Genomic DNA, 11,335 nt, shown 5'->3' with positions numbered 1-11,335 from the left:
CACTTATTTTCCAAAACTGGTTTGTCGAGGGACAATAAAAGGAAGTAAAATTTATGGAGAAATTATACAGTGGATTTGTCACTTAAAATATCGTAACTGTCTCGGGGACAATACCCCATGCTGAGGATTAATGGTCCCTCCAGACCTTTGATTCACCAGCGCCTTTTCTTTGCCCTTGACAAATTGGATTTTTAGGAATGGGAAGGTCGCCTGGCCCATTGTCTGCCAGCCATTCACTCCGCCTGATTATGCAGGAGGGTTAGGGAAAGGCTCCATGTGACCCTCTTGGATGGGACTCCGCAGCTGCTCCAGGAGCCAAACTCTCTCACCAAACTCCGCGCCCCAGAGCATCCCCCTGCCAAGGGGTACCCCTCCTGCTGCCGTTCAAAAGCCGCCGTCCGCGCAGCTCCGCGTCACTCTGCGGGCGGAGATACGCCTGTGCTCATCCTCCCGCCGCTGTCACTCCGGCCCCCTCCAGTCCTTGGGGTTCCCGAGGCTCGCAGCGATGCAAACCAGCCGGGCTCCGGCCACCAGCGTCAGCGCCGAGAGCTGCATCCCGGCCGGGCTGCGCCTGGGTCCTGTGCCGGGCATCTTCAAACTGGGCAAGTACCTGTCGGACCGCAGGGAGCCGGGACCCAAAAAAAAGGTATTTTCCTGCCGCCTCTCCTGCACCGCTGGACCTGCATTTTTTAGGATTTTTTTTTCTTTTTTGGTTCATTCGGGGGAAGCCAGCTTGGGAGAAGAGGCTGCTCTTCCTCCCGCTCTCTTCGATCCTCCCTGCTATGGAGAGGGAAGCGTTTCCAGACCGTCCCGAGATGTCTCCCCGCAGCTTTGCCAGGAAATCTGCTCGCTTGTGCCCTCTCCCCTTCCTCCCCACCTCCCGGGCCCCGCTAGCCTAAACTGGCCTCTGCGGCGAGGCCAGAGGACCCCAGGGCTCCCTCAGAGGAGCGGACTCGCCCCCGCCTTGGACAAGGACGTGCTGAAAGCACCGCCGCTGCCCCGCTGCCCGCGGCTGGAGGGCATCCGTCCGGCCCCGCTCACTTGGGCATTGCCCCTTGCCCGGCAGGGCCGGGACGTGCCACGGCTAGCTCCTCTCCCCGGGCTTTCCGCCGGGACAAGGGCAGGCAGCTATCACAGCCCCCGGGTTTTGTTCGGGGAAGGAGCAAGGGCGAGAGGCAAATGGAACAATTTATTTCTGCATTTGTCTCGGGTTTGTGTGGTCCCACTCACCCCTCTCCATCCCATCCCTCTCGTCAGCCGTGGTGCGAAAGGGCCGGGACTCCCCGGGGGCGGCGGCGGGGTGCAGGTCGCAGGTGTCTGGGCAGCCCAGAGCTGTTCAACCCTTCTTGCAAAGCCGAGGGCCAGCTCTGATCCCCGGAGCCGCAACAACCTGCACGGCCGGAGCGGGGTGGGGGGGACGGCCTCCGGGTACCGGTTCCGTTGGTGTGCGAGCGGGGAAGGAGCGAGGAGGAGGCTGTGAAGGGTGTTCGCCCCGTCCATCAGGCATTTTAGGGGGCAGCGGTGAGAGCCCTTCTTCCACCCCCCCGGGCAGCCGCGGCTCACGCGTTCCGCTCGGATTTTTAATGCCCCTTAATTGTTTTTAAACGCTCTGCCAGCCCACTCAAATTTATTTCTCATCTGGCTCCCTTGGTTTCTCGCTTTAGACTGCTTTGTTCCGATGACTTTTATTGCACGGTCATTCAGGGAATGGGCACTTCATTTTCTCTTTGTATGGGCGAGCAGATTATGAAGTATGGGGCTACAGAGACTTTGTAGCTACGTATAATTCTCTCCCCTTTCCCCCCGCTGCCTGTCTCTCGTCTATGTCGCGATTCTTTTGCACAGATTCAGAGGCTGCAGAAGCTCTTTCTGAACCAAAATAAATAGCATCCTACCTCAGGCGTTTAACAGAGCGTTAAGATATATATATGTACAGCAGCCGAGAGTTATAGAATCGTAGAAACACAGAGCCATAGAATTGTTTGGGTTGGAAATGCCCTCTAAGGTCATCGAGTCCAACCTTCAGCCCAGCACCGCCGTGGCCACTAAACCATGTCCCAGGGTGCCATGGCCACAGGTTTCTTGAACACCTCCAAGGATGGGGACTCCACCACCTCCCTGGGCAGCCTGTGCCAGTCCCTGACCACTCTTGCAGCAAAGAAAATTTTTTCCCCTGATATCCTAATACTTGACTGAACAGGATGCGTTTGGGCCAGTGCTACCCAAGGGAAAACTTTCTCCCCCGCAATGCTGCAGGTCCCCCACGGGCTCAGGCTCTTCCATCCTCCTTCCCGCGCAGAGCAGCCACCTCCCCCCAGGCCAGCCGCAGCTCTGGAAAGGCACCTGCGAGCCGAGGAAGGTGGGTGAGGATGGAAGAGCCAAGCAGGAGGCAAAGCGAGATGCTGTAGCCGCTGCGATGCTCCCAGAGCTGCCCGGTGTGGCCGGGCACGGCAGAGCGGGCGCGCAGCGGGATGGGTGGGCTCTTCCCTTGCTTTCTACTCCTTCTCGCGTGGAAGTGACAGCGGTGCCACCTGTCTTCCAGGTGCGGATGGTGAGAGGGGAATTAGTGGATGAAGCCGGGAGCTCAGCTCTGGAGTGGATAGGGTTAATCCGGGCTGCCCGAAACGCCCAAGAGCAGACACTGGAGGCTGTTGCGGATCTGCCAGGAGGACAGGTACCCCACTCGCGGCTCCGGGCCGGCCTGCCACCCATCTCTGCCACCTGCCCCCTCCCTGTCAAGCCTCCTGAAGAAGTTTCCTTTCTCTCCTTCCCAGATTTTCTACCGGGCGCTGAGAGATGTCCAGCCGGGAGAGGAGCTCACCGTCTGGTACTCCAACCCTCTGGCGCAGTGGTTTGACATCCCCGTCACGGCCACCCCGACGCACGACGAGAAAGGTACAGTTGCGGCCATTCATTTCTGAGCAGCTAAATTAAGCAGATCAAGCTTCCCCTCCTTCCCCCTCCCCCCGCCAAGTGACACCTTTAAGAAGAGCTCAAACTGCGGTAGGCAAACGTGGGCCCTTCAAATATATAAGTCCTCATTAAAAAACAAAGTTAATGTCAGCTCAGCTGCGGTGACTTTTAACCTGCCCCCCTTCCAACCAAGGCTCCATCTGCCTATCTGTAAAGGGTGATCTATTAACTCGGTATCGCATGGGAAGGCCGCCGTGCCTCGAGCCGTTCCGTCATCGGCAGAGTTTAATGATCTTTTGGCAGGCAGTTGGGATTTCTATGAGGCAAGGGTAGCGGTGTTAGGCGCCTTCCTCGGTCAGAGCTTCAGAGCATGTTTTCGGGTGATTTTGGGGGCAGATTCCCACAGCCAAGTCGCAATGGGACCTAGACAGTCCCTGCGAATTAGATTGCGTTAGGAAAAAATTCAGGCTTCAAATGACACTCAGCCAAGGATATGCGAGGACCTCGGGAAGGAGAAGACACCCGGCTGGAACCGCTCGTTTCGGTCTGCAAGCTGATTCTTAGCTGAAATGACACCCCAAAATTTGTAAGGTGGCAACATATGAAACTCGGGGAGGAGGGAGGGGGTGTGGGAGAAAGAAGACAAACCCCCTCAGCGTTCATCCCGTTCCGCTGCCCCAGCGGCGGGCGAATCCTCCCGCTAATCCTTGGGGGGCTTCCCGGTGCGACCTGCGGGCACCAGCTCACCTCGAGCGGACCGCACCTGCTCCTGCCCCACCGAGAAGACTGGCAGTGCCCCTGAGGAGATAACAAGGGCACGATTCGGCAAGGGGCTGAGCCCTGCCCACCCCTCAGGTCTGGCTGCTCCCCAGGGTGACCAGGATGCGGCCGAAATTCCTGGCGCTGGCTCTTCACGTCCCACCCTCGCGTGAGACCAAATCCCTCCTTGTTCCAAAACTGCGCCCAGAAACGAAACTCGTGGTCACGTTCCTGTGCCCCCTCCCAGGGGCAGTGCGGAGGGGCGCCTCTTCGAAAAGGCGAAGTTTCGGCTGCAGGAAGGAGGACACAATGCTGGGTTGTGTGCCCTGAAGTTTCGGCTGCAGGAAGCAGGACATGATGCTGGTTGTGTGTCCACTTGCCCAGCAGGGATGGTACCAGCGCAAGAAAGCTCAGACCTGCGAGAAGCGCTCAGCCTGTGGCACCTTCCTCGTCCCGTCGAAGCAAAGCTGAGCTGCCGACGGACCCGGTGCTGCGTCTTCGACCACACACTTGCCAGGCTAATTAATGCGGGCCCAGAAGTGCTTCAAAATGCTGAAGCGTTTTCTTTTTATGGACAGTGACGCTGAAAAAACCCAACCCAACCCAACAACGAACCACAAAAACCCAAGCCCAGCTAAACAAACCAAACCTAAACCAAAGCAGCCCACCCCAAAACCCCGAACTAAAAAGAGCAGAAGAAATGCAGAGAGCTTTTTTCCCTTTGGGTTTTTTTCCCCCTTCATTTCTTTTTTAAACAAACCACACCTTTGGGAACCTGTGTTTGATTCCATTTGCTTGGCTTTACTGTGAAGAGAAAAGCTTTCAAGTAGTTGTTTTTGTGGCCTCTATTTTTAGTTATTAGTTATTTATTTTGGTTTGGTTTGTGTTTGTTTGGTTTGGTTTTGGTTCCTGTTGGTTTTGCTTTGGGTTTTTTTTTTTCCTCTATTTTTTTTTTCAGTCCTTTTTATTTTTATTTTTCTCCTGGTCACTGGGCTGGAGCTGACCCACCCGGGCCGGGACAGACATTCTCACACCTTCCTCTCTCCCTCTTCGACGGGGCGGCCCCGATCCACAGCTGCACGGGATGGCAAGGACACAAGCGATAGGACTCACTTTGCATTATTCCACGCGAGTTCGCGACCGACTTTTTCACAGAGAGCAAAGCCTTCAGCTGCGACAGGATAATCCCCGCCCCAAACGGAGCCTTAAAAGCCCTCCTGGGAGGCCTGGAGCGACCTCTCGTCCCTGGGGGGCACTTGGCCTCGCCTCTGGCATTTCGGGGCATGAACTCGGGGGTGAGGATAGAGTAGGGGCGGGCAGGGCCGGGGGAGCTCAGGGAGCTTCCGAAATCTCTTGTCGGGGTGTGGAATTGACCGGGAAAACGAGAGAGAGAGAGAGAGAGAGATATGATCCGGAAAGGGATTCGGAAGGGAAAGAAAAAGAGAAAATTAGATACAATAATAGAAAAGCTGAGGCAAAGATCCCGGCTGCCCGCAGAGGCAGCGTTTCTCCGTCGGGGCTGGGGAGATGCTCCTAGGCATGAGGACACTGCTGGCAAGCAAGGCCAGGAGGGGAAAGCGAAGCCAGTGGCTCCGCAGCGCCGGCAGCCAGCACCGCCGCGGCCACCGAGCTCTGTTCCGCTTGAGAGAAGCCGAAATGTTTCGGGGCCGGAGCACAAAGGGCATTGTCCTCTGAAAGGGAACGATTACATATGGCCCATACATATCGGATATTGTCTGGCCGCCTAATGAGGGGCTGACGATCATTAGATTGGCCTTTGTTCGCTGCAGCCGACTCCCTGACATACGCTACCCCCTCTGCAAACGCCAACAGATGGGCCCCCGACAGACGACCCGCGGCAGCAGCTGCTCCCACCCCGATACCCCGTCCGCGGCAGCATAGCCCCGACCGCGCCAGCTTTCGCACCGCACCGGGACACGGCACAGCGCCGCGGGGGACACGGGAGGTGTGCGGGGTGCCTGGGAGGGTTCTCGGCCGCCGCTGACGGGCCCCCTCCGCTTTTCTCCGCAGGGGAGGAGCGGTACATCTGCTGGTACTGCTGGAGGACCTTCAAGTACCCCAACAGCCTCAAGGCCCACGTCCACTTCCACTGCGCGCTGAGCCACGGCCGGTCCTTCCTCCACCACGACCACGGCCGGCCCGCCGCCGCCGCCTTCGGCCTCCCGCCCAAGGAGCTGCCGGCCTCCGCACTGCGTGGCCACCCGCCGCCGGGCTGCGGCCCGAGGGAAGCCGTCAAGCGGGAGGCCGCCGCCACCGCCTCCCCGCCGCTCGCCAAGCCGGGGCTCTCCAAACGGGCGGCGGGAAAGGAAGAGCAGGAGCGCGCCCTGGACATGAGCGTGGGGGCCCCCCGCGGGCCGGGGCCGCTGCTGGGGCCGGCGGGGGGCAACGGGCTGGCGCTGTGCCCCGGGGCCCGCTCGGCTTTCCGCCCCGCCGGGCCGCTGCGGGAGGAGGCGCGGGGCTCTGCTGCCCTCGGCTTCTCCAAGCTGCTGGGGGGGCTGAAGGCGGGACGCGCCGCCGAGGCACCGCCCAAGTGCGGGGCGCTGCCGGGCGAGGCCGCTCCCCCCACGGGCGCGGGGCTGGCGTGCGGCGGCGGCGGGCTCCGCGCCTTCCCGCTGCTCTCGCCGCTGGAGGAGGCCTCGGCCTTTCGGCAGGTGGAGCGGGGGTTGCCCGCCGCCGCGCTGCCCCCCGCACGCTACCCGCCGCTGCCCGGCGGCGCGCTGGAGCGCTTCGCCCTGCCGCCCTTCGAGGGGCTGAAGGCTTACGCGGGGGAGTGCGGGCTGCCGGTGATGCCGCTCACTGTCTACAACGGAGAGCTGCTCTACGGTGCCGCTCCCTACTACCCGCTGAAGCTGCACCTCGGCGGCCTTCTCAAGTACCCCGAGTCCATGTCGTACTTCGGCGGGCCAGCGGCCGGGCTGCACGCCGCCGAGCTGGGCTCGCTGGCCAGCATCGACCGGGAGATTGCCATGCACACCCAGCAGCTCTCCGAGCTGGCGGCGGAAAAGGGCCGCGGCAGGCTGGAAGCGCTGCCCGCCGGGGCGGCTGCGGGGGCCGGCGGCAAACCTAAAACCGGGCACCTCTGCCTGTACTGCGGGAAGCTGTACTCCCGCAAGTACGGGCTGAAGATCCACATGCGGACTCACACCGGCTACAAGCCGCTCAAGTGCAAGGTCTGCCTGCGGCCCTTCGGGGACCCCAGCAACCTCAACAAGCACATCCGGCTGCACGCCGAGGGCAACACGCCCTACCGCTGCGAGTACTGCGGCAAGGTGCTGGTGCGGCGGCGCGACCTGGAGCGCCACGTCAAGTCCCGCCACCCCGGGCAGAGCCTCGGCAAGGCGGCCGAGGACAAGAGTGACTCTGGCTACGCGCAGCCCGGTGAGCAGGAGCAAAAGACTGACAACGAGAGCGACGTGGATGTCTGCTTCACCGACGACCAGAGCGACCCGGAGAGCGGCAGCAGGAACCGCGAGCAGTGATAGAGGAGGCGGCCCGGGGCGGGGCGGAGGCGGGGGGCTGGCTGCAGCCCTCCCTCACACTTAACTCTGAGTTCCTGGCCTCTCGGGGTGGTGCCGGGAGGCTGTGCCGCGGGGGAGTGCGGGCTGGCAGACCCCGTCAGTGGCGGGGCGGTCGGGAGGTCCCGGGTCTGCTGCCGCCGTTTCGCTCACAGTGCCGGGAGAAGGTCGGGGAGAAACCCTGGCGGGGCCGGGATTCCCCCCGGAAAGGCACCGAGCCCGTGTTTCAGTGGCCATATATTTTTATTGTACCTTTGTGTGGAGGAAATTGTGCCTTTTGGAAACGATTTTTTTTTCTATGTGCTCTCCCGTCGCTGTTTCCAGACGCCCGAACCGGGTAGTCCCGGGGCTGCAAGCGCCTCTGGCATCTCTACACCGTATCTGACACCTCAGCTGTGCTTTCTCGGGGCCTCATAAAGCAATACCAACAGCTTTCGGTTATTATTATTTTTGTTTTCTTTTTGGTAAGGAAAGAAAGGGGGGGGGGGGGGAGAAAGGCAAGAGAAAGCCACACTCACCGCACTGAAGAGGTTTGCTTACCACAGGAGCACCGTCTGATCAAGTTGCAATTATTTATAGCAGATAATATTTGAGTCAGAGATGTAAAATAAATATTTGCAAAGCATGAGTCTCACAGCACGCACTATAGCATTCTAAAGGAAACACACTCTCTGTTTGGTAGAATACAAATGTGGTGTATGTCTGTTTTCTAATGAATGATGTACAGTGGATACAGTATCTTGGTCCTGGTTCCAGTTTGTCATGAGAGATTTTTTTTTTCAGAAAAAGCGGGAAAAAAGAGAAAAGAACAAAAAAATAAAGTTACTGACAAACTGGTGCTGTTTGTCGAGTTGTTCGCTGAAGTGCTGGCAGCGGGATCTCATCTTCCTCCATAACGCTTCTGAGGAGCAGGAGAGCAGCCCAGATCCTGCTGCATTCACTGCCACGGGGTCGAGCATTTGCTGCCGAACGTTTTGTCTGAATATTTTCCTTCTCTCGCTTAGCAAAAACACCAAGCCCTCAAAAAAACAACCAACCAACCCAGTCAACAAAACCCCCAAACAAACCAACCAACCACATCCACAAACCCCTAGAACAACCGAAAAAAGCACCGACCCCAAACAAAATCCAGCAAAAGAAAAACAAACAGGAAACAAACCCCAGCTCCAAAGGAAACCCAATCCACACTTCCCTGTGCCTGTGACTTTTGGACACGATTTGTTTGTTTGTTTGTTTGGGGTTGTGTGGATTTGGTTTTGTTTGCACGGAGATGTAAAAAGGCTGAGCGTTATTGGTCTGCTTTAGCTGCGGGTGCTCTGTCAAACCTGCCCCTTTTGCAAACAATCTTTAGAATCGTTGTGACTTCTTTTTTTATTATCAGAAGGAAAGAAAATTCTGCTTACGCTGTTGGTATGAAAAACCTGCAGCGCTTTCCAGTTTAAAAATACCGTCAGACAAAAAAATATGTTCGCCCTGGAAAACCCTCCCAAGTCGTCTCCCAACGCGCTGCAGCTCTGCAGCTCCGATCCCAGCCGGTGCTTTCGGTGAGAGCTTGCACTCGGGGCGGGGGGCACAGGAGGGAAGAGGGACTCCCACTTTTTTTGCTCCGAGTTCTGAAGCAGGTGGTAAATCTTTCTGATTGATGTGGGCTGAGGGTTTCCAGGATCGAGCCCTGTTCCGGTGTAGGTGGCAGGGTGTAAAACACAAATCAATGCCAGCATCCGAAAGAATCTCAGGGTGCCGAGCCTCCGTTTAAGGCTAAACACACTTGGCAGCAACGAGAAACGGGAATTGGAATGCCAGGCTCGGGTTTCCTTTAAAGGTTTGATTCAGAGTCATCAGCTGTGGGCTATCATGTTAGAACACACAGCTGATTTAGATTTATCGGCTGTAGGTTCTTTATTATCGGGACTAGAGCACTAAGCACCACGTACTCGATTCGTTCTTATCCCAGGACGCAAGTTGCGGTTCTGTCGCGAAAGCAAAATGCAAATGCTCTTTCCCGCGGGATCTTACTCGTCTGCCGGTGGACTCGGAAATCCTGTTGTCATGTCCAGCAGTGGGATTTAGCCGGCTAGTTCTTTATTTCAGTATTTATCTGCTGCCTTCCTCGGGAAAGGCTGGTGGGAGATGTGTCAGCTACCCCGTGCGGTCCTGAAAAGGGCGGGATAACAGAACGGCGGAATAAGGGAACTGTGGAATATCCAAGCTGTGGTCCGGGAATGATTCACAGGTCAGTGGGCTTTGTGTGTTTTACTAGAGGTGTCCCACCAAACCCTAACGCTCGGGCTGCCTTTACAAAACCAGGTACTTCTGGCAGCCGGCTCCTCTGGATTCACGCTCTGTGTATCTGATGGAGTCGAGAAAGAAAACACAAAACCAACTAAATATAACTAACAGCAAACAACCGAACAATCAGAATAAAACATGTTCTACTCTCCCCCCCGCCCCATCCCTGGCGGCGCCGCGCACTCCAGCGCTGACTGAGTCGGGGGCGCAGGGCGAGCTGCGGTCGCCCGCAGGGGATGTGCAAAATTCAGCGGAGCTCTGCCAGTGCCACCGGGCCCAAGGGAGCCGGGCAGGAGGGAGCAAGGCGCGGAGCTTGCGCAGGGTCACTGCGCTCGGGTGCAGCTTCCCACTTGTCTGTGTGTGGTGCCATCCCACTCGTGAGAGGAGCTGGGCGGCTACCGGGGCTCTGCCATTCTCGTGTGTCTTAAAATCTTCTCTTTCGAAGCCTCCCTGCCGCAGGCAGCGCCAGCAGCTCGGGGTAAAGCCGGGGCGGATCAGCAGCCGCAATCTTGGGGCTCCCCCCCGCACAGCAAGCGCCGGGTCCCGGGCTCCCCTGGGCACCCCCGACGGTACGGCCGCTGATTGGCTGGGCTCTCCCTCGGCCCACGCTCCTATTGGCCAGGCCGTGACTTGCGGCCTCACACCGAGGTGCCAGCGGGGGTCAGAGGCAGGGAGTGGTCGCGGAGCATCCCCCGTGAGCTCGGCTGTGGCCTGCAGCTCGTGGTGCCGTTGAGCCTGGGGCCAGCCATGGTGCTTCCTGCGCTCTGCAGCTTCTCTGGGAGCACGTTTGGGTCCAAACCGGGGTGAAAAACCTACAGGTGCTAGGTTATGGGCTGAGCTGATTGCAGACCCCACCTTAGCACAGCATGCTCTGGATTTTGCCTTCTTAGCATCTCCAGATCTACCATGGCTGCTGGCTGGCTGTCACTTGTGTTCCTAGCATCCCTGGGTCTACCCCAGCTCCTGGCTGGCTGTCACTTGTGTTCCTAGCATCCCTGGGTCTACCCCAGCTCCTGGCTGGCTGTCACTTGTGTTCCTAGCATCTCTGGGTCTACCCCAGCTCCTGGCTGGCTGTCACTTGTGTTCCTAGCATCTCTGGGTCTACCCCAGCTCCTGGCTGGCTGTCATTTGTGTTCCTAGCATCTCTGGGTCTACCCCAGCTCCTGGCTGGCTGTCACTTGTGTTCCTAGCATCTCTGGGTCTACCCCAGCTCCTGGCTGGCTGTCACTTGTGTTCCTAGCATCCCTGGGTCTACCCCAGCTCCTGGCTGGCTGTCACTTGTGTTCCTAGCATCTCTGGGTCTACCCCAGCTCCTGGCTGGCTGTCACTTGTGTTCCTAGCATCCCTGGGTCTACCCCAGCTCCTGGCTGGCTGTCACTTGTGTTCCTAGCATCTCTGGGTCTACCCCAGCTCCTGGCTGGCTGTCACTTGTGTTCCTAGCATCTCTGGGTCTACCCCAGCTCCTGGCTGGCTGTCATTTGTGTTCCTAGCATCTCTGGGTCTACCCCAGCTCCTGGCTGGCTGTCATTTGCAACAAGAAGAAAAAGAAAAAAAAAGAAAAAAAGAGCAACTGATTTTAGTTTCTGAATTTGCAGTTCTTGAGAGCTGCAGTGAAGTGAGCATGTTGTCTTCATTTTGTCATATGGAAGAAACAACTAACCACACTTGCAGGGAAAAATAAAAGAGCTTTCTAGATGAGAAAATCGTTTTGTTTTGAGCCATGCAAAGGGGAAAGCACAGGCAGAAAGAACAGTGGTGAGGCGGAAGAAAAATTATCTCCTTTAAACGTTGCTCGTTGAGAGGTTTGTTTGCTCAAGGACCATGGGGATTTAATGACA

The 11,335-nt window shown here is 57.8% G+C and overlaps 1 protein-coding gene across 1 annotated transcript; it reads left to right on the top strand.

The window, feature by feature from the left end:
- Positions 1–344: 344 nt before the first annotated feature.
- On the top strand, positions 345–7,685 carry PRDM13 (PR/SET domain 13). The gene is made up of 4 exons (XM_054174046.1): positions 345–646; positions 2,543–2,674; positions 2,775–2,895; positions 5,704–7,685. The coding sequence occupies exons 1-4, from the start codon at positions 506–508 to the stop codon at positions 7,170–7,172; spliced, it is 1,863 nt and encodes a 620-aa protein (XP_054030021.1). The 5' UTR covers positions 345–505; the 3' UTR covers positions 7,173–7,685.
- Positions 7,686–11,335: the final 3,650 nt, after the last annotated feature.

Source organism: Dryobates pubescens, chromosome 28 (assembly GCF_014839835.1).
Source record: "Dryobates pubescens isolate bDryPub1 chromosome 28, bDryPub1.pri, whole genome shotgun sequence".
NCBI lineage: Eukaryota > Metazoa > Chordata > Aves > Piciformes > Picidae > Dryobates > Dryobates pubescens.
The sequence above is the reverse complement of the archived record's forward strand: the minus strand, read 5'-3'. Positions and strand labels throughout refer to the sequence as shown.

Coding starts and splice junctions, on each gene's coding strand:
- PRDM13 (XM_054174046.1), top strand. CDS start 506: ATGCAAACCAGCCGGGCTCCGGCCACCAGCGTCAGCGCCGAGAGCTGC. Junction 647..2,542: donor AGCCGGGACCCAAAAAAAAG/GTATTTTCCTGC, acceptor CCTGTCTTCCAG/GTGCGGATGGTGAGAGGGGA. Junction 2,896..5,703: donor CCCGACGCACGACGAGAAAG/GTACAGTTGCGG, acceptor TTTTCTCCGCAG/GGGAGGAGCGGTACATCTGC.